At 34.9% G+C, this 24,316-nt stretch overlaps 1 protein-coding gene across 1 annotated transcript; it reads right to left on the reverse strand.

The window, feature by feature from the left end:
* Positions 1-3,091: 3,091 nt before the first annotated feature.
* On the reverse strand, positions 3,092-3,983 carry LOC127127633 (metallothionein-like protein type 2). The gene is made up of 2 exons (XM_051056891.1): positions 3,676-3,983; positions 3,092-3,395 (listed from the first exon to the last, which is right to left on the reverse strand). The coding sequence occupies exons 1-2, from the start codon at positions 3,738-3,740 to the stop codon at positions 3,227-3,229; spliced, it is 234 nt and encodes a 77-aa protein (XP_050912848.1). The 5' UTR covers positions 3,741-3,983; the 3' UTR covers positions 3,092-3,226.
* Positions 3,984-24,316: the final 20,333 nt, after the last annotated feature.

The following is a 24,316-nucleotide window of genomic DNA, read 5'->3' on the forward strand; positions in this document are numbered from 1 at the left end:
TTATTGGCGTCTGAAATATTGCAGGATGTTTGGCCCAATTGTTTCATGGAAAAGTGTGAAGTTGATTTCTCGATGAAGCATAATTACGAGCTGTTGGAAGCGTTAGAGCCGAAATTAGTGCTCAACGTTGAAATATTGCATGGACTTACTAAAATATTGCATTGTAAAATTCTAATGAAAAATTAGATAGGTTGGTTGATGTGGCCTTGGCTGGTGTTGGTGTATTTGATGTTATAGAAAATTTGATTAAAAGTTTAGATCTTGCGTAAGATAGATTAAGTAATTTGTTTATGAGTCTTTTGTAATTGGGATAAGTAATTTCTAATAGGGGTGTGCATGGATCATAAACCAAAAAATCGATTTACAAGTGGATCGGTTTAGTTTCAAACCGGTTTCTCACAAAAAATCATTTAAAAAAAACCAATTTTAAACCGTTGTCTTTCAAAATCAATTTTTTTTATTTTCTTAAAAAAATTAATTCCAAAACCAACTTTATAAAAAAAACACCAGTTATTAAAACTCTATTTAAAAAAAATTAATTTTATATCAAAAATAGTTTTATTTTATTTTAAAAATTATATTAAAACTTTTTTTATTTTAATTAATTATAAAACTATTTTATATAAAAAAATATTTATTTTAAAAAATTACTTTAAATTTGACTTCTATAATCCCCACAAGTAATATTTTGATTAAAAACAATCCCAAAGTATGATGTTACATTAAAATGATCATAAAATTAAATAATTACGAATCATATCTCTATAAATCATAATTATTTATAAAATGAATAACTCATAAAAAAAATGTTCAACCTTCTAAAATCTCTCATTATTATTTATAAAATAAATAACTTGTCAAAAAAATTATTCAAGCTTCCAAAGTCTCTGATGTAGGTGGAAGTGTTGAAACCGTATTCTCGAATGTTGTATACATTGACATCTTTAAGAAATTATGTAAAAAGTAAAAATTAAATGAATTTATATAAAATTTTAATTTCTTCATTTTGGGAAATATTAATTTTTCCATAGAACTTGTTAAAAGTATAATTTGGAAATCACTATTTTCAACTAATATTGCTAATACATTTAACTTGTGGACTAACAACATACAACAATTAGAAACAAACTTTAAAATCCATGATGAAACTTTATATTATAACAATCTATAGATTATATTGAAGATAATAAACTCTAAGAAACTCCTATAGCTTATGGACTGCAATATTTTTAGATCTTATACTGAACAATATTGTGGTGATATGTATTCGAGACATAATTATTTTCAGAATATAATATTTTTTTTTTGTAAATAGAAAAAAATTAAATTCTACAAGTTTTTTTATTTTGATTTTTTTAAATTTTTTTATAAAATTTAAAAGAATTAATAAACTATAAAATTAATTTATAATGTATATATAACTATATGATAAAAAAATAAAAGAAATAAATATATTAAAAAAATCAACTCCAAAACCAATTTTTTATTTTCTTAAAAAAATCAATTCCAAAACCAATTTTATAAAAAAAACACCAGTTATTAAAACTCTATTTAAAAAAAAATTATATCAAAAATAGTTTTATTTTATTTTAAAAATTATATTAAAACTTTTTTTATTTTAATTAATTATAAAACTATTTTATATAAAAAAATATTTATTTTAAAAAGTTATTTTAAATTTGACTTCTATAATCCTCACAAATAATATTTTGATTAAAAACAATCCAAAAGTATGATGTTACATTAAAACAATCATAAAATTAAATAATTACGAATCATATCTCTATAAATCATAATTATTTATAAAATGAATAACTCATAAAAAAATTGTTCAACCTTCTAAAATCTCTCATAATTATTTATAAAACAAATAACTTTCAAAAAAATTATTCAAGCTTCCAAAATCTCTGATGTGGGTGGAAGTGTTGAAACCGTGTTCTCGGATGTTGTATAAGTTGACATCTTTAAGAAATTATGTAAAAAGTAAAAATTAAATGAGCTTATATAAAATTTTAATTTCTTCACTTTGAAAAATATTAATTTTTCCATGGAACTTCTTAAAAGTATAATTTGGAAATCACTATTTTCAATTAATATTGCTAATACATTTAACTTGAAACTTTAAAATCCATGATGAAGCTTTATATTATAACAATCTATAGATTATATTGAAGATAATAAACTCCTATAGGTTATGGACTGCAATATTTTTAGATCTTATACTGAACAATATTGTGGTGATATGTATTTGAGACATAATTATTTTCAAAATATAATATTTTTTTGTAAATAGAAAAAAAATTAAATTCTACAAGTTTTTTTTTATTTTTATTTTTTTAAATTTTTTTATATAAAATTTAAAAGAATTAATAAAATATAAAATTAATTTATAATGTATATATAACTATATGATAAAAAAATAAAAAAAAATAAAAAAATAAAAGAAATAAATATATAAATTTAATATATAATAAAATTTAAAGAGATTAACTATTATACACTGTCAGGGTTGCATTACTATATAGATTTTCAAAATAAAAGCTAAATTTATAGATTTTTAAAATAAAAGTCAAATTTATTTTAATATCCAACATTTAAGATTAATTGACGGTGTAAAATCTTATCAGTGTATTTTAATGTCATTATAATTACCGATTTATATTAACAAAATAAATCCTCATATTTATATTTTAACAATTTAGTTATATAACCGATTTTTTTCTCTTCCCTAATCCCTGATATATCTCAAAATTCATTTTGCTTTTCAAAAAGAAATTAAGTAAAATAAATCTCATTCATATAAAGCATAAGGTGTTACTTGTAACACCTGTGGACCATCAAATTGGCACCCTTATCTTCCTTTTCAAAAGATGAGTAAACTATTGCACATTTCAATGAGCATTTATTTTCCCTGTTTCTGACAACAAGTGTACAGTTTTTATGAAAACAAGGCAGAATAATTTACAACAATTTAATGGTTCATATTAGCCGAACTTTAATCCATAAACAAAGAAACCATAGTTAAGCCGAACTTAAAATACACACCCATCACAAATCCAAAACAATGGATTTTGATTAAAGATTTTAAACATAACAAACAACTTTATTTTATTCTATAACTCCAAAAGGGCGTTTGACATTTAAATAAAACACCAGAGTTCACATAAAACATACTAGTACATAATCATAACTTATTATCCTGCCACTAAACGGGGTAAAAACCACTTCATTTGCAGGTGCAAGGGTTGCAAGTGCAGTTTGCTCCACATTTGCAGCCATCATTCTCAGCTCCCATCTCAGCACTCTCAAATTGAGTCTTCTCAGATCCAACTCCCATGATCAGTGTCTCAGAGCTTGTTGCCTCGGTGTAGCTCAAATCAGCATACATCTTGCACCTACATCAAAACCAAAATCAAATATTTCAGCCAATTGAAACAACATCAACTAAAATTTTTGTAATGAACACCGACACTGATATATCTATACTGATAGAGACGTAGATAAAAAATTAATATAATTATAATTGTGATAACACTAGTCTCGGAGTCATTTTCCGAGGTGTCGGTGCTAAAATTTCCAGGGTCTAAAACCCTAATACTAGAGAAACAAAGAATAAAGTGATCACAATTTCTACAAACGAAAACAAATCAAAGACATGATGAAAGAAAATCTGACCCTCCGCAGCCAGAGCCGCACTTGCAGCTAGTACCGCAACCACAGTTTCCACCACAGCAAGACATTTTCAGAGGATGAAATGGATCAAACACAAGAACAAACAACAAAAGCTGATTTAAGACACAATCAAACAACACAAAGTACTGAATGAAAGAAGCAAGGTTTGAACTCGTATTTATAGGGAAATTGTGAAATATCTGCTGCCACGTGTTCAAATCTTACGGTGGTTCTAATCTAAACGCGGATCTATCACCACGTCCAACGTCGTTTTCGTGAACACGTCTCTTAGTGGAATTGTGAGTGGTTTTTGTGCTGTGTTTAGAGGATGTACTTGCAGTTTTAAATTGTTCACCGTTGGATGCTATATTCTGATTAAGTGGATGAGATTGTTTAGATAGTTTAATGCTATATTCAAATTGATTGTATCAAACAAATATTAAAAAAAAAATCATCAATATTATAATTAATTTTTTTCCAATATTTTAATTTTTTAATGATTTTTTTAAAATTTAATGGTTATTTTTAAATTTTAAATTAGTATTACTTATAGTTTTGTTAAAGTTATTTTTAATTATATTTTGTAAAAAGAGAAAAAGGTCAAATAAAATAGTAGATAATTAAAAATATTATAAATAAAGAAGAAATTGTCATTTTAAAAATAAGTAATTTAATAATTTCTTAATAGGTGTATTAAAAAGTCAAAAAATAATAAAAGAAAAAGAAAAAGTATCATTAGAAAACTTTTGTCTCAATAATGTATTATTAAAAAACTTGAAGTTATTAAAAATAAAAAATTGTATTGAAAAAAAACAAAATTTAATCTTTAGAAAAAGTCAATAATCAACTCTCAATGTATATATTAATTTTTTAGTTTTTTAAATTTATACTCTAAATTTACTAATCCATCTATTTTCTTAATACAATTTTTTTTTAAAATGACTTATATAAAAATGGAGGGAGTAATAATTTAAATTTTTATTTATTTTCAACTATAAATATATTCATAAAATTACTAGTATTATGTTATCAGAAATAAGAGGATGTACTTGCGGTATTAGATTATCCATCACCGTTAGATGCTATATCATAACAAAAATCTATATATGAGATTGTTACATAGTTTAATGCAATATTCAAATTAATATTAAAATTGTTCGTATCAAACAAATATTAAAAAAAAAATTAATCATCAATATTATATAATTAATATTCCTTCAGTTTTTTTTGTCATTTTTTAATAATTTTATTTAAAAGTTTAATAGTTATTTTTAAATTTTAAATTAGTATTAATTATAGTTTTGTTAAAGTTATTTTTAATTATTTATTGTAAGAAGAGAAAGAGGTCAAATGAAATAGTAAATAATTAAAAATATTATAAATAAAGAAGAAATTATCATTTTAAAAATTTGAAATTTAATAGTTTTTTAATAGGTGTATTAGAAAGTCAAAAAATGACAAAAGAAAAAGAGAAAGTATCATTAATTTCCAATGAGTCACTAGTTTTTTTCTTAATAATACATGTTAAAAAACTTGAAGTTATTAAAAATAAAAAATTGTATTGAAAAAAACAAAATTTAAACTTTAGAAAAAGTCAATGCACAATTTTGAATATATAATTTTTATATTTTTTTAAAAATTTGTACTCTTAATTTACTAATCTATCTATTTTATTAATAAAAAATATTTTAATTTTTTACACATTAAAAATGATATTAGTTTTATATTGTCATACCTTAAATTTTACCGTAGGTTTTTTAACTCGCATCAGGATAGCATAACCTATTTATTTTGTCATGCATTTCATCCGTTAAAAGTATTTATCAATGTTTAGATGAAAAGTCAGGAGTTCTGGCATTTCATCTGGTCTTGATGAGATTCATTCAATTATTTTGTTTGATTAAGAAGTCCAAAGACTCGATTTCTCAATCTCGGTGCATCATTCATTCAGTTGCATATTGTTTATGAGATTCAAAAGGTGTCACTCAAGAGTATTATCGTCATTTGAATCTTTATAGGTTTTAATTGTGATTAAGAATTAGAAGTAAATGATCCAAGAGCGATTCATTTGTATTTTATTGTCTATTCACGGTTATTCAGTCAGTAATTTAATGTATTTACAAGACATTTGCATTCTATATTTGTCCCAACATACATTTTATTTCGCATAACGCTTAAAATATTGCTCAAAATAATTTTTTGAATCTACATGCAGACCTGTTAAATCGATTTTCAAATCTACGTCGAATTAATGGGTGGAAAATTTCAAATTTGAGTTTGCAGACGTCAGTTTTATTGATCTACAGTTCGCGTAGTTCAACCTGGAGTGCTGCTTTTATTTTTCGACTACTTTTTCAATCGCATTCTAATCAGCCCGATCCTTTTAACTGACCATTTTTATTTTAAAATTTGATCAAAACTTGTATATTTCTGAGCAGTTTATTTCGAGCTGATTATTTTGGTGCATTCGATTTAATTTTTCAGGCATTTTTGCACCCGATTTTTATTTTTTTATTTGATTATTTTTTTAGCCAATTTAATTAGTAGGATTAATTAGAATTAATTGTGTTTTAAATATAACTTTATTTTGTTTTGTTATTTTTTTATTCTATTTTTCTTTAAAACTTTGATTTTAGTTTTTTTTTTCAATTTTAAAAATCAAGCTTTAAAATTAATTAAGAAAAAATAATTAAGAAAAATATCTCTATCTCCGATTGTAATAGTCCACATGGCTCATTGTGGATGGCATGGCAATTTACCATTTCATGAAAGATACGCTTGGTTTTATTTTAGGGAGTATGAGAAACCAATATCTGATTAATGGAACACACCAACAACATAATTATCTCTATTTAGGCTGTTATTTCTTTCCCCTTTTATCTCTTATGTTAGTTAGTTTGTTACTCTTTCTTAGGTCAAATAGCTTATATAAACAATCAATTGTAACTTTTCTTTTATGAGAAACATAGATGAATAAATCTCTATAGTTAATCTTCAATATGATATCTGAGCAAGGCGATTCCGATGATGATGAATCTGAGCAAGAACCTCAATCCACCATCATCCCACCCAACCCTGCATACACTCTGAATAATTCTGATAATCCAGGAACCCCTCTTGTTTCTTCAACCTTGAATGACAACAATTACCGTACATGGCTTCGAACCATGAAAACCGCTCTGCACGCGAAGGTGAAACTTAGTTTTGTTGATGGTTCTATCAAGAAACTTGCCCACAATTCTGCAGATTTTTCCAACTGGGAGAAAGAAAATGCCATGGTCATGGCATGGATTATCAATGCGATCGATCCAAATTTACATGGAAGCATCTCGCACGCATCAATTGCCCGCGAAATTTGGATTGATCTTGAAAAAAGATTTGCCCAAATCAACACACCACACATTCATCAGTTATGGCGCACCATGTGTCTTCTGTAGAAAGATTCTAACATGAGTATAAACGAATATTACACCAAATTCAAGAGTCTTTTCGACGAACTTGATAAACTCCAACCGATACCGGAGTGCAACTATGGAGCCTCCAAATCTTTAACCAAAAGAGATGATGAACAACGTGTGCATCTGTTTCTTGGTGGTCTTGACAACGATCAATTTGTTAAAATCAAAGGCATCATCCTCAACTCCGATCCCCTCCCACCGATGCGATGCATTTTCAACCTTATACAATGAGAGGAATCACGGTTAACAACTGATACAACAAGAAGCGTTAACACCAATACAAGTTCATCTTTTCACTCTTCCAAACATGACAAATCAAAATGGCGTGAATACCCGAAAGTCAAGTGTGATCATTGTGGTAAAAATGGCCATGTCAAAGAAAAATGCTTTAAAATTGTCGGCTATCCTGCACATTTGGAAACCATAAGAACTCCAAGAAGAGACCACAGAGCATCAATTGAAAAACGTGATGTTGTAGAAGGTTCAACATCAGGGCGTGCTTTGACATGGCACTCGCACCAAAAATCCAGTTCCTCCTCCCGATAACATGAGTGGTAATGTACATGCAACCCATACATGGATACTTGATATTGGTGCATCTCATTACATGACTTATTTACCATCTATTTTGCATAATATTAAGCAACTGTCAAAGTCTTTCCAAATCATTACTCCCACCAGAACATCCATCATCGTTGATTGCATAGGAGATGTATTTTTGTCCCCAAATTTCATACTACATAATGTGCTTCTAGTTCATTCATTCAACTGCAACTTGATTTCAATTCATAGATTGATTCGTGATCTATCTTGTACGGTAACTTACGACCAAAATTGCTGCATAATCCAGGACCCTCTAACGAAGAAGAAGATTGAATTTGGTAGCATGTATGAAGGTGTCTATCTGTTCACAAAGTCATCTCAACATGGATTCTTAGGGGTAACTAAGAAAGACTTAACTACTTTGTGGCACACTAGAATGAGACACCTTTCTCCTCAAGCTTTACAACAAATTTTGCATCATCTTAAATGTACTTCTGACTCACATAAATCAGTCTACTGTGATATATGTCATAAAGCAAAACAATGTAAAAACTCATTTCCTTCTATTAATAATAAAGCTACTGCAACTTTTAATTTGATTCATTATGATCTTTGAGGTAAATACAATACTTTTGTCTCAATAGTACATGTTAAAACACTTGAAGTTATTAAAAATAAAAAATTGTATTGAAAAAAAACAGACTTTAATCTTTAGAAAAAGTCAATGCACATTTTTGAATGTATATATTTATTTAATTTTTAAAAAAAATTATACTCTAAATTATTTTTTATTAAAAATTATTTTAAGTTTTCACACATTAATAATGTAACTAATTTTATATTAGAAAGATAAATTAAGAATGATTTTATAAAATCATTTTTATTAATGGTATTAAAATAATAAATTTAAATAATTGAAAAGAAGAGAGAATAATAAATACTTTAAAATATAATAAAAAGCATTATTAATAATATATTATTATTGTAAAGTGATATATATTTTAATACAATTTTTGTTTATAAAATGACTTATATAAAAATGGAGGGAGTGATAATTTAAATTCTTATTTATTTTCTTAATTATAGTTTTGTTAAAGTTATTTTAATTATTTATTGTAAGAGAAGAAAAAGGACAAATAAAATAATAAATAATTAAAAATATTATAAATAAAGAAGAAATTATCATTTTAAAATTTTGGCAGTAGCTGAACTGACCTCTTCAAATTCTAAACAGTGGAGCGGAATCTCAACAACCCCTTCATCTGTCTCGACGTATCTGAACAAAGAGAGTTCACTAACCAACAAGTCCTCTTCACCACATACAATTACCAACTTGTCGTCAATTAAGAACTTCAACCTTTGGTGCAGCGTAAAAGTGATTGCCCCAACAACATGAATCCACGGTCTACCCAACAAACAATTGTAGGCCGGGTTGATTGTTGGTGTAAGCCCTAGAGGCCAATACTTTTGGTACTTGTATCGAATTATTTATTAATAATAAAATGCTTTTTCTTTATTATGTTTGTCTAATAAAGTCCCTAGAATAGATAGTCCGTTTAATGTATCAAGTGTGACTTAATCATGAGATCATATTAAACATAAGGACACTATTCTTAAAGTATCCATAGTCGAGCTTTATTGTGAAGTGGGATAACATTAAAGCATTAAGACTATTATGTATATAGACTGATGATCACATCTCATTGATCATGGATAAGGAGTTATCAAGTCTTAAACATAAGTATGAATATTAAGAGTAATATTTATACTGGATTGACCCGCTATGAGAATACTATATAGAATGTTATGCAAAGTGTCATAAGTTATTCTCATGGTGATAATGGTGTATGCCACCCTTCGACCTGAAACCATTTTGGACCCTAGATGTAGAGTCGAGTGCCTTATTGCTGATAGGTACTCCGCGAAGCGTGCTAAGGGACATGAGTGACCTAGATGGAATTTGCCCATCCTGCGTAATGTTAGGGACCAATTTGTACTACTTTTTATACCTTTTTATTGGTCCCTTTTACCAAGTTTTGATGTAATTACACACTTTTATCTTCATTAATTTGTATAAATGCAATTAGGTTTAATTTATTTTGTTTTGAATAGTTATTTCACATTTTTTGTTAGTTGTGTAGAATTATGGATAAGCAAGACCTTGGTTTCAACATGGCATTTTGGAGGAAGCTTGCCAAACAAGGAAGCTGGGAAAGCAACAGTTCGCGCCGCGAACTCCCTTCGCGCCGCGAAGGCTGCGAATCCAGCAAGCTGACCAAGGGTCAAATGTGCTGCTGTGCAGAAAAAGTAATTGCCATTTTGATGTCTGCCTGGAAAGTGCTTTTCTGCTGCTGATGACAATGTCCAAATAGGGAAATGTCAACCTTTTTGGTTGAGACAAAATAGTTTAACCTAGGGGATTGATGGGGAATTCCATTCATTCACACATTGGGCTGTAGAACTTTTGTAATAGAGAAAACCAGAGTTTTTCTTCTAAAATCCTTCTGCTTTATAACAATGGTGATGAGGAGCTAAACTCCCTTTTGTCAAGATTGGAGGTAGTAGCTATTCTCATCTATCTATGTATTCACTTTGATTTATATATGAGATAAAGATTGTTGATGTATTGGAACTGTTTTTGCTTTACTTTGAAAACCAGATTTGAGTAGTTGTCGAGAGAGATTACTCGAGTTTAGACATAAAACAGATTTTCAAGTAATGAATAAGTTGTAGAGATAGATTTATTCATTACTATTCTTTGATATTGAACATTAAAGGTTGCTATATTGATAGTTAGGTGGAGAGATCGTCTAAGGATCAATATAATAACTATCACGATATCATTTAGACATAAATGACTTTGAGAGGATATTTGAACATCATCAATAATCTTGAATCTAAGTATTCGTCATAGGGAATCATAGATATGTGAAATAGTGAACTCCAATCTTGCCAAGCTTTTATATTTGTCTAAAACCACTTAATAGTTTATGTTAACATTTATTAACAAGATATTTTTCCAAACAAAACAACCCTGTTATTTTCTAAACTTAAAACATTTGAATTATCGAACGGCGGTAATATCACCTAATCTCTGTGGATACGATACAAAAATATTTGCCAAAGATATACTCTTTCAACAAATTGGCGCCGTAATTGGCGCCGTTGCCGGGGATTGGTGTCGATATTACAAGCATTGCAATAATTCTTTGTTTTTAAGTTTTGTTACTTTTATTGTTATTCCTCTTTTGTTTCACTTGGTTTGTTAGTTTTGTAGATTCTAGTGCATGCGAGGAAAAGTAACCGAGGAGCAACTTCAATTCGATCCTGAAATTGAAAGAACACTTCGGAAGCTCAATAGCAAAGCACGAAGAAGGAGGAAACTAGCCGAAGAGAGGAACCAGAGAGAAGAAGCATCTACTTCCGCACTTGTTCCAATCGAAGAAGTGGTTGTAGAAGCTTGTGAAGGAAACATGGCGGAGGATAATCGTACTGAAATGTCCGCTAATAGTCCAAGAAGGAATGCTCAATTTGCCCGTGGAGGAAGAAATACGGAGATGAAGACCGGAATCCTCCAACTTCTCTATGCAACTCCATTCACCGGAATGGATCACGAAGATCCGTATACTCATCTCATCAAATTCTATGAGATTGCGGGTTCTACGGGAATAGACGAGGCGGGTGAAGAGACGTTATTCAAGAGGATGTTCCCACACTCATTAGTGGGAAAAGCAAAGGAGTGGTACCTTGATCAAGAATCAAGAGTGATGACGGATTGGAATCTCTTAGAAGAAAAGTTTTTAGAAAGATACTTCCCTCAATCCCGATTCATGGAAGCCAAGACGGCGATAGCGGTATTCACTCAAGGAGGAAACGAATCTCTAAATGAAGCTTGGGAGAGATTCAAATCAATGTTGAGGAAGTGTAAAGGACATGGTTTTGATGAGCTTACTCAAATCCACATCTTTTTGAATGGTCTCCAATCAACCCATAAGACACTTCTGGACGCCACCGCGGGTGGTTCGCTTATATCAAAAACTGCGGAGGAAGCTAAAGTCATTATTGAACGGATGGCCCGTAATGATCATCAAGGTCAACATGATCGTAGCCCTTCACAACGTAAGCCCGGAGTTTTGGAGTTGAATACCAATGATGCCATCCTTGCACAGAATAAGCTACTCTCTCAGCAAGTGGAGCTTCTTACTCAACAAATGGCCAAGCTTCCACAGCAAATAAAAGAGATTCAAGGTTTTCAAGTTCAGCATCAAGTAGCATGTTGTGAGTTGTGTCAAGGGGATCATCCTACTGGTTTTTGTCCTCCACCTCAAGAAGAAGTCAGTTATGTGAACAACCAAAACCAGGGATATCAAAGACAACAGCCTAACAATCAAGGCTATCAACCAAGAAACAATCAAGGGTATCAACCGTCAAGGTTCAACAATCAGAATTATCAACAGCAAAGCCCTTACCAACAACCAAACTCTCAAGGTCAGCAGTCGCAAGGAGGAAATTCCAAGCTAGAAGACACTCTTCAACAATTCATGCAAGCTTCTATGGCAAATCAGAAAAGTAACGAGGCGGCAATTAAAAATCTGGAAAATCAAGTAGGCCAACTCGCGAAGCAGCTGTCGGAACAAAATGCAGGGCCTTCTTTTTCTGCTAACACTCAACCAAATCCAAAGGAGCATTGCAAAGCAGTTGTCACAAGGAGTGGTAAAGCGTTGGTAAGTGAAAAAGGTAAAGAAATTGTAGAAGAGAACACCACTGATGGGATTCTGGAAGAAACAGATATAGTTGGTGAGAGGAAAAATGATTCTGGAAATGCTCAGTTCGCGCCGCGAACTACCTTCGCGCCGCGAAAAGAGCAGGTTCTGCCCACTGCTGTACAGACTGATTGTGAAGAGAAAAAAGATGCTGAATCGAAGAAAAAGAAGAAATCTGAGAAGGGAGTGAGTGTCATCCCAACTCAACATCTACCCTACCCACATGCTCCATCAAGGAAAGACAATGCTAGGCACTATGCACGATTCATGGACATCTTCAAGCAACTCCAAATCAACATTCCATTTTCTGATGCACTAGAACAAATGCCACGATATGCTAAATTTATGAAAGACATTCTTACCAAGAAAAGGCGACATGTGGAAGATGAGACCATCATTCTTGATGCACGGTGTAGCGCAATCATCCAGAAGACTTTACCTCGGAAGGAGTCCGACCCGGGCCGGGTTGTTCTACCGGTAACCATTGGAAGCACATACGTTGGGAACGGTTTGATAGATTTGGGCTCTAGTATAAATTTAATTCCTCTTTCTATTGTCAAAAGATTAGGAAATGTGGAGATTAAATCAACAAGAATGACATTACAGCTAGCAGACAAGTCTACAACCTCACCATACGGAATTGCCCAAGACATGCTCGTAAAAGTGGACAAATTTTTGTTTCCGGTGGATTTTGTAATAGTAGAGATGGATGAGGACCGCGATGTACCCTTAATTCTTGGAAGACCTTTTATGAAGACCGCTCGGATGATGATCGACATAGATGATGGGCTTATGAAGGTTAGAGTGCAAGATGAAGAGGTGACTTTTAACCTTTTCGAAGCAATGAAACATCCAACTGACAAGCATGATTCTTTTCGAATTGATGCAAGTGAAGAGGAAGTAGTGGAGGTCGTGAATCAAATCCATATTTCTAACCCTTTGGAAAGATCCCTTATCGGAGCATACAATGTGTTAACCGACAATGAGGAACGAGAGATCGAAGCGATGTTGCGTGAGTTAGAATCTTGTGGTGAGCTGGCCTATCAAGAAGAATTAGTGGAAGACTTGGATGCAAAGAAGGAAACTGAAGAGCAAAAGTTAGAATTGAAGATGCTTCCGTCGCATTTGAAGTATGTGTTTCTTGGAGATGAGTGTACCAAACCGGTGATTATAAGCAACACATTGTCCACGCAAGAGGAAGATAAGTTGATTCGAGTTTTGAAAAAGAACCAAGGTGCGATAGGGTGGGTTTTATCCGATTTGAAGGGTATTAGTCCAGCATATTGCATGCACAAGATAATGATGGAGGAAAACTTCAAACCGGTTGCACAACCTCAGAGGCGTTTGAATCCATCAATGAAAGAGGTGGTTCGGAAAGAAGTTGTTAAACTTTTAGAAGCAGGAATGATTTATCCCATATCTGATAGTGCATGGGTGAGTCCGGTACAAGTGGTCCCCAAGAAAGGCGGAATGACGGTGATTAAAAACGATAAAAACGAGTTGATTCCGACGAGAACAGTGACAGGGTGGAGGATGTGCATCGATTATAGAAGGTTGAACCAAGCCACAAGGAAAGATCATTTCCCACTACCTTTCATGGATCAAATGTTGGAGCGGCTCGCCGGCAAAAACTTCTACTGTTTCTTGGACGGATATTCGGGGTATAATCAAATTTCAGTAAATCCGGCAGACCATGAGAAAACAGCTTTTACATGTCCCTTCGGCATTTTTGCTTACCGAAGAATGCCTTTTGGATTATGTAACGCACCGGCCACATTTCAACGGTGTATGCAAGCTATCTTTTCAGACCTGATAGAAGAATGCATCGAGGTGTTCATGGACGATTTTTCTGTTTATGGATCATCTTTTGAAGTGTGCTTGAAGCACCTTGATGTAGTTCTAGAGAGATGCGTGGAGACCAACCTAGTGCTCAACTGGGAAAAATGCAATTTTATGGTCACTGAGGGTATAGTGCTTGGTCACAAGATTTCTTCTGAAGGGCTAGAGGTGGACAAGGCCAAGGTGGAAATTATTGAAAAGCTGCCACCTCCAACCAACATTAAAGGAATAAGAAGCTTTCTAGGACATGCCGGTTTCTACCGGAGATTCATACAAGACTTCTCAAAGATCGCAAAGCCACTGAGTAATTTACTCAACAAAGGTACGCCTTTTCTTTTTGATGAGTCATGTCTTAAAGCCTTCTTAGATTTGAAACAAAAGCTGATCACCGCACCAATAATCGTAGCACCAAACTGGAATCTTGATTTTGAACTCATGTGTGATGCTAGCGATTATGCAGTGGGTGCGGTGTTAGGACAAAGAAGCGATAAAGTTTTCCATGCCATACACTATGCTAGTAAGGTGTTGAATGACGCCCAAGTTAATTACGCAACAACTGAAAAAGAATTGCTAGCCATAGTATATGCATTGGAAAAATTTAGAGCTTATTTGATTGGTTCAAGAGTTGTAATCTACACTGACCATTCTGCAATCAAATATCTGCTTACCAAGCCGGATTCAAAACAAAGGCTTATTCGTTGGATCCTTTTATTACAAGAGTTTGATCTAGAGATTAGGGATAAAAAAGGTTCCGAGAACTTGGTAGCAGATCATTTGTCTCGATTGGTCAATGTAGAAATTACAAACAAAGAAGAAGAGGTGAGAGAAGAATTTCCAGATGAAAAACTCTATGCGATTCAAGTGAGGCCTTGGTTTGCTGATTTTGCTAACTACAAAGCAACTGGTTTAACACCGGAAGACCTCACTTGCAATCAAAGGAGGAAATTCTTAGCTGATGCAAAATATTATGTCTGGGATGACCCTTATCTTTTTAAAGTAGGGGCAGACAATATTTTGAGAAGGTGTGTAACAATGGAGGAATCAAGAGACATTCTGTGGCACTGTCACAACTCTCCGTATGGAGGTCACTATAGTGGTTTGAGAACAGCCACTAAAGTACTCCAATCGGGTTTTTATTGGCCATCTTTATTCAAAGATGCGCACGAACATGCGAAGAGTTGTGATGCATGTCAACGGAGTGGCGGAATAGGAAAACGGGATGAAATGCCTCTGACCAACATGCTGGAAGTAGAAGTTTTTGACTGTTGGGGTATTGATTTCGTTGGCCCATTCCCCTCTTCCTTCTCTAATGAGTACATTTTAGTAGCTGTCGATTATGTTTCGAAGTGGGTGGAAGCAATTGCCTCACCCAAGGCCGATGCCAAAACCGTGATCAAATTTTTAAAGAAGAACATATTTTCACGTTTTGGTGTGCCTCGAGTGTTGGTGAGTGATGGAGGCTCACACTTCTGCAATACACCATTAGAAAAAGTTTTGCAACATTATGGTGTAAAGCATAAAGTGACCACTCCCTACCACCCACAAGCGAACGGTCAAACTGAGGTTTCAAACCGGGAAATCAAACGGATACTTGAGAAGACTGTTTCAAACTCAAGAAAGGATTGGTCCTTAAAACTTGATGAGGCTTTGTGGGCATATCGCACTGCTTACAAAGCACCTATTGGGCTGACTCCGTTTCAACTGGTGTATGGGAAGACTTGTCATCTTCCAGTTGAAATGGAGCATAGAGCATTATGGGCTCTTAAGTTCTTGAACTTCGACTCCACTCTAGCTGGAGAGAGAAGGAAAGGTCAACTCCATGAGTTGGAGGAACTAAGGAACAATGCATACCATTCCAATAAGCTGTACAAGGAGAAGACAAAAGCCTACCATGATGGGAAGGTCCGCCCCAAAGAGTTTCATGTTGGCCAGATGGTATTGCTTTTTAATTCAAGGTTAAAGTTGTTTCCGGGTAAATTGAAGTCCAAATGGTCTGGACCATTTGTTGTCAAAGAAGTACGGAATTATGGTGCCATTGTGATAGAGGACCCGAAGTCGCAAGAAAGCTGGACTGTCAATGGGCAAAGACTGAAAGTCTATCATAGCGGTGACATAACCCGTGATGTGTGTGTCCTTTCATTATCTGGATCAAGCTAATTGAGGTACCGTCGAGCTCTTAACGACGTTAAACAAAGCGCTGGTTGGGAGGCAACCCAACGTTGTTTGTGTGCATTTTAAATTTCTCTGTTGTGTGATTCTTAGCTCTGATTGAAGTTTTAAAATTTTTGAAGTTCTGTTTTTTGCAGTTCGCGCCGCGACCTCCTGTTCGCGCCGCGAACTGATTGAATAAATTTGAGTGCTTTCTGTTTTTTGCAGTTCGCGCCGCGACCCCCTGTTCGCGCCGCGACCTGAATGAAAAATTTTTATTGGTTCTGTTTTATGCAGTTCGCGCCGCGACCCCCTGTTCGCGCCGCGAACTTTGCGTGACAAGAATTCATTTAAATACTGTTTAGGTCAATTCAGTTTCATTTCAAACTTCCTCATTTCAAACCCCTTTGCCGCGCTTTCACCCCAACCCCCAAATTCCACCATTTCTCAACGTTTTTCAGTGTTTCACTCTTCCAATCTTCTTCTTTTTGCAAGTGTAGAGATTCCAAAGGTATGTAATCTTCATTTCCTCTCTTCCAATCCCTTTTTGGGGTTTTTCAATTTAGGGTTGGTTAGAGATCGTATTTTTCTGTGAATGCTGTTTGGAATTGCTATGCTTGTGTGAAATATAATAGGATTAGGTTAGGGTTGTGCATTTTGACTGTTTGGGTATGTTAAATCCCTCTTTGGAGAAACCCTAGGAAGCAATTGGGGATTTCCTGAAATCGCAGGGTTCGCGCCGCGAACCTCCCTTCGCGCCGCGAACTGTGAATTCCAGCAACCATTTTCTTTTTGCTTTTTGACTAATGCTGTCATTTGTGTTTTGTGGTTGTGCTGGTTTTGATTGCAGATGTCTAAGAGAACTAAGACCACAGCACCTCCTCAGGCCCGTGCTACCCGAAGGTTCATCAGTGAGGAGCACGAAGCACGCTTTGAGAGTCTTGTCAAGAGGACTATTCTACCGGAAAGGTTTATCCGCCTGGCTCCAACTGGAGTGTATCACAGAGTGGTTGAGGTTTTCGAGCAAAGAAAATGGATGAAGTTGTGTGAGCTGGAAGCCGCAATCAACTACGACCTTGTCCGAGAATTCTACGCGAATGCGATGCATCGTGAGGAAGGTACGACCTTCATTCACCAGTCCAGGGTAAGGGGAAAGATTGTGTCATTTGGAAGGAATGACATTAATTCTTATCTAGGTCATCCCTTAACTCTTGGAGAGGGGGAGAGTTGTGAGTACAATACCATGGTGGCAGCTGACAGATGGAACCTAGAAGCAGTCAATGCCACCCTTTGTCTCAGAGGAAAATCTTATGAAGTGAATGACCAAGGGCACCCGAAATTGTGGAAGAGGGAAAATTTCAATTTGGAAGCTAGAGCTTTTTTGGTGCTACTGTTAACCAATATCAGACCAAGAAGCCACACCACCACAATTCCTATGGATGTCGGGTGTCTCTTGTACTGCATCATGATCGGGAAGACGGTGGATGTTGCAGCCCTCATTTCATGCGAGATGAGAAAGATTGTGTTAAGTGGAACAAATTTCGGGGGCAAAGCTGGTGTGCTAGCTTATCCAGGACTCATCATGGGATTGTGCCGTAGGGCCAATGTTCACATCCCTGAGGAAGTGCACTACTCGATCACCAGTGTGATCAGTGACGCTTATTTGAACAGGTTTCTGCAGAACCCGAATGAGAAGACTGATGCATCTGGTACTTCTTCCTCTCGGTCCCGAGCCAGATCCCGTTCTCAACCTCAACCTCAGAGTACCCCAGGTTTTGATCAGATGGCTTTTGCCAACTACTGCTGTGAGAACTTTGAGGCCTCCAGGAGGTCTCAATCATTTCTTTTTGATGCCATGCAGCAGCAGTTCCAGAACACGTTTCTGGCACCAGAGGCCCGCACTTTTCCATCGCAAGCTGACTATGCAGCTTATGCTAATTGGCCTGTGGGCAGGCCAAATTTTATGGGGGGTGCAGGAGGTAGTGCTGACCCAAATGAGGAGATGGAAGATGTTCTCGGAGGTGTAGGTGGTGATGAAGAGGAAGAGGATTGAATTTGTGGAGTTTAGAAGAGAATTGTTTGTTTGAATTTCTTTTGACTAATTCTGTTTTTTTTTGTTTTGGGAATTTTGTAATGTACTTTTTGGTGGCTCTAGTTCACCGTGACTTTATCTTAGCACTTTAATTTTTCTTTAGTCTTTTTATAATTGCATGAGTACTTTGTGAAATTTAAGTGTGTTTTTAATCAAATTGGTTTACCAACAGTTCTAGTTAATTGTTCTTACGCTTAAGTCAAGCCTTAAGCAACCAAGAGTTGTTCGCAAAGAAAGAAGCATAGGATACTTCGAGTGGTGATGATAAGAATTAGTGTCGGCATTTCAAGGTACACTTTATCGCTTTCTAGACTTAACATGAGTAGGTTGATGTTGTGTGCAAATTCCATTTCATAAATTCATTGAAGTATATGTCAGTTTTGAATCAAAATAGGACTTAACCATTTGTGAGGAAACTTTCCATTGTGCACTAAAAAAGCGGGAAACTGAGCATTATTTTGACTCATTCTTATCATGCTAAATCATGCATCAATCTAATGTTGTGTGAAATTTTTGAAAATGATAGAGGCAATTTTTGTGAGAAAAACCACTTGACCAGAAAGCTTAAATCAACGAACCTTGTGAGGAGTAATCCTTAGTTAACCCCCTTTTGAGCTTGTTAGGATTCATTTGATTGATCATTGTAAAATCAATTGAAAATTGTGGAATAAATGAATCCTAATTTCTTTCGCATCAGTTGAAACCTCAAACCGAGTTGTTTGCAAAAATTTTGCCTTTTGCTTATTCTTAAGTAGGGAGCATTATTGAATAAATCGGTTGTGGAATCTAAAGTTGGGGAGAGTAAAGTGAAGAATTGATAGGGAACTTGGAATAGTGAGTTTCTTTGGAAGGGTAAGAATATGAAAAGAAACAAGAAAAAGAAATCACCCTCGAAACCATAGAGCATATAAAAAAAAAAAAAAAAAAATGCTCATGGTTGTGTGGATTTGAAAAGAAAAGATAGGGACCAAGGAAAAGGAAATTGGTAGAGTTGAATCTTTGGGAATGCTCCCTTAGGATAGGCAACCTTTTTGAATTCTCTTAATCATATCCTTTCTTGCAACCTAAGCCAAATTACAACCTTTGAAAGACCTCTTGATTCTCATTTTTCACATGATTTGGTACTTGTTGTGATAGCCGCATGATTCGATTTGTTGTTGATTTAACTGCTTGGATGAGTGAAAGTAACCCTTCATGTTATTCATCAACATTGATGTGTGCGTAAGTTTGATTCAATTTTGACATGTATAACTTTGAGATACTTGGAATGATTTTTGCACTTTACCATTTCCCTTATTCATGTTTGTCTAGAATTGAGAGAGGTGAATTGAGAAGAGGCCAAACACTTTTGAACCATTTGAATGTCCTTGATAAATGCTTGTTTAAATCTTTTGTGTCATGATCTTGGTTGTGAGGGTGGAAACTTTTGTTTAGGGACAAACAAAATGCTAAGTTGGGGAGAGTTGTTAGGGACCAATTTGTACTACTTTTTATACCTTTTTATTGGTCCCTTTTACCAAGTTTTGATGTAATTACACACTTTTATCTTCATTAATTTGTATAAATGCAATTAGGTTTAATTTATTTTGTTTTGAATAGTTATTTCACATTTTTTGTTAGTTGTGTAGAATTATGGATAAGCAAGACCTTGGTTTCAACATGGCATTTTGGAGGAAGCTTGCCAAACAAGGAAGCTGGGAAAGCAACAGTTCGCGCCGCGAACTCCCTTCGCGCCGCGAAGGCTGCGAATCCAGCAAGCTGACCAAGGGTCAAATGTGCTGCTGTGCAGAAAAAGTAATTGCCATTTTGATGTCTGCCTGGAAAGTGCTTTTCTGCTGCTGATGACAATGTCCAAATAGGGAAATGTCAACCTTTTGGTTGAGACAAAATAGTTTAACCTAGGGGATTGATGGGGAATTCCATTCATTCACACATTGGGCTGTAGAACTTTTGTAATAGAGAAAACCAGAGTTTTTCTTCTAAAATCCTTCTGCTTTATAACAATGGTGATGAGGAGCTAAACTCCCTTTTGTCAAGATTGGAGGTAGTAGCTATTCTCATCTATCTATGTATTCACTTTGATTTATATATGAGATAAAGATTGTTGATGTATTGGAACTGTTTTTGCTTTACTTTGAAAACCAGATTTGAGTAGTTGTCGAGAGAGATTACTCGAGTTTAGACATAAAACAGATTTTCAAGTAATGAATAAGTTGTAGAGATAGATTTATTCATTACTATTCTTTGATATTGAACATTAAAGGTTGCTATATTGATAGTTAGGTGGAGAGATCGTCTAAGGATCAATATAATAACTATCACGATATCATTTAGACATAAATGACTTTGAGAGGATATTTGAACATCATCAATAATCTTGAATCTAAGTATTCGTCATAGGGAATCATAGATATGTGAAATAGTGAACTCCAATCTTGCCAAGCTTTTATATTTGTCTAAAACCACTTAATAGTTTATGTTAACATTTATTAACAAGATATTTTTCCAAACAAAACAACCCTGTTATTTTCTAAACTTAAAACATTTGAATTATCGAACGGCGGTAATATCACCTAATCTCTGTGGATACGATACAAAAATATTTGCCAAAGATATACTCTTTCAACACGTAACAGGATAAATGTCTATGGACCTAATATTGAACTGGACAAGGATGACACAATCTATGCCTTGTGTTCAATATAGACATAAGGGTAAAAGGGTAATTGTACATATAAGTATTATCATAAAAGGATTTGTCAGATCACATGACATTTTCATGTCTTGGGTAGCAGTGATGTGTTGCTAGATACCGCTCACTGTTTATTATGTTAAATATGTGATTTAATATAATTGCCAATGCCACGAAAACCTACAGGGTCACACACAAAAGGACGGATTGATGAGAGATAAAGTAACTAAGGAATACCGTAATGTACGGTGCCCTTAAGTGAATTGTAGAACATCGTAAGGTACAATGTACTTAAGTAGAATACGAAATATGGTAAGGTACCACGCGCTTAAGTGATTTTGGCATATTATAAGATATGGGCCACATACACTTGAGTGGGCTTTTTAGCTTGCAGCCCACACAAGTGGTTCTATAAATAGAACCCTTGTGTAGAAGCATTTGTGCAGTTGCAATTTCGTTTCTCTCTCTCTCTCTCTCACACTCAAAACCTTCATTCATAGCAGCTAGCACTGAGATTGAAGGAATTCGTTCGTGTGGACTGAGTAGAGGCATTGTCATCGTTCAACATTCGTGATCGCTCCGTAGATATGCATCAAAGGTTACAATCACCACAAGAGGTAACAATTCTATCACTGATCATGCCCATTCGTAAGGATCACTAAAGGAGAAATTTTAAATTCCATTGCGTTTTGGATCACCCTTCTCCTTCATTGATGTCCATGACTTGGAAGGTGATACTGAATTGGTGAGGTCCATCACAAATAGGAAGATTCACTTCCCCAATGACCTGTCCTTGGGAGCCATCGAAAGCTCAAACAATCAGCGCACTAGTCCTCACCTTGGGCCCCTTAAACTGTAATTGTCTTAATGTAGCTTTTGGCATTACATTAAGTGAAGAACCAGTATCGACGAGAACTCGAGATAGAAGAGAGTCTGTACACATGACTGGAATATGTAATGCTTTATTCTGAGCATTTCCCTCAAGAGGTGATTCGGCTTCATTAAATCCCAAGTACCTGCTGGCAGTGATATTTACAACCACGTCGTCAAACTGATCGACTGTGATATCTTGCATCACGTGAGCAGTATTCAGGACTTTCAACAATGCTTTATGGTGAGCCTCAGAACTCAGAAGTAAAGATAATATGGAGATTTTAGAAGGGGTTAGACCCAACTGATCAACGATCTTGAAGTCACTCTTCTTGATTAATTTGAGGAATTCTTGACCTTCCTAAAAGTGATGCTCTTCTTGTGATCTTCAACCTGTTTGTCTTTAAACATCCTCCCTTTACCTTTAGACGTTTTAGATTTTGCAGTCTTATCGGCAATAAACTTCGTTGGTACTGGAACAATTGTCATGTTCGGAGTGCCAGGTACAGATGCCCCTGCCTGCGAAGGAGTTGTAGGAAGGACCTTCTCCTTAGGTGGGATAACTGTAGGTGATGGAGACACCCTATGAGTGTATTTTGGAGCGAATACACGGCCACTGTGAGTCATGCCTCCGGTCCTAGTTATATTAATGATTTCAATGTCAGGAATGTGAATCTCTTTTCCACCCACGTACGCGGTCGTTTCATATTTCCAGGGCACCACCTTGGTATACTGAGACGGGAACGGACTAGGAACACAAATATGGATCGACTGAACCCTCTTGGGAGGAGATTCAACCTTCTTCTTCCTATAAACAATAGTTATAAGCTCAATCACTACAATCTCTTCAACTTCCTTAGCTCTAGAGAACTATATCATCTCTTGCACACAACCCAAATTGTTACAACTATCCGAATCAGATTCACACACAACACAATCTTCATGTATACCAACTAGAAACCCAAACTGTTCAAGCTTCTTTAACACAACTGACATCAGAGTCTTCACATCGTCAACCCTCTTAACATGTTATGCGGTTTCCTCTTCAATGACAACACTGACTGCTGGACCACCATGATTAGGCAAAGGGTTTATTTTCACATTAGGCTTTTCTTATGAGAAAGACAAAACCTTATGATTAATCAAATATTGGATTTTATTTTTGAGGGTCCAACAGTCCTCTGTAGAGTGTCCTATGTACCCGGTGTAGAAGGCGCACGCGGCATTAGGATTGTGCTTAGGGTGATAGGGAGGAGAGGTTGGTGGGATTTCCCTTGGCACAATAGCCCCTGCATGAATCAAATATGGTACTATTTCAACATATGGTACTGGGATTTGATCAAGATGAGGACGTTTACCAAAGTTATTCTTGTTGTTCCGGCCTCGACCTCTGTTGTCACGAGTGTTTTGCTGATTCTGATTATTCTGAGTTGGTGTTAGTTATTGATTGTGGTTTTGTGGTTGATAATAACATGGAGGTTGTTGATACTGAGCAACGACAACATAAGGATACAGATAATATGGCATGGGACCCATAGGAAATTGATATTGGGGGTGGACACTTGCCGTTACAACACTTGTCTCCCCTTCATTTTTTCCCGTAAAGCCCTTATGCGTCTTCTTATTCGTAGTTTGTGGAGCGACAGTACTTGCGATCTTCCCAGATTTCATCCCATTCTCAAAATGTTCACCAATAGTTACCATATCTGCGAAATTAGTGGAAGAAATGCCGATCATTTTCTCAAAATACAGCCCCTGAAGCGTACACTTGAAGATGTCGACTAGTTCATTATCTGATAAAGTTGGTGTGACCCTAGAAGCCATCTCACGCCAACGTTGAGCATACTCCTTAAAATTCTCACTGGATTTCTGTGCCTGATTCTATAGTTTCATCCTTGTTGGTGCTATATCAAGGTTGTACTTATATTATTTTAGGAACGCTTCAAATAAATCCCTCCAAGGTCTAATCTTAGTGCACTCTAAACCCATATACCAATTCAAAGAATCCCCTGACAGACTATCTTGGAAGCAATGGATTAGCAGATCATCGTTGTCAATGTATGATGCCATCTTTCTACAGTACATCGTAATGTGACTTCGAGGACAACTTAGCCCTTTATACTTCAATAGGTCTGGAACCTTGAACTTCTGTGAAAGTACCACGTTTGGAACCAAACAAAGATCTCATGCATCAATTCTGAAGGAAGAGAAACCTTTGATAGCCCTTATTCTATCTTCC

The sequence above is a fragment of the Lathyrus oleraceus genome, chromosome 3 (assembly GCF_024323335.1).
Source record: "Lathyrus oleraceus cultivar Zhongwan6 chromosome 3, CAAS_Psat_ZW6_1.0, whole genome shotgun sequence".
NCBI classification, from domain to species: Eukaryota; Viridiplantae; Streptophyta; class Magnoliopsida; order Fabales; family Fabaceae; genus Lathyrus; species Lathyrus oleraceus.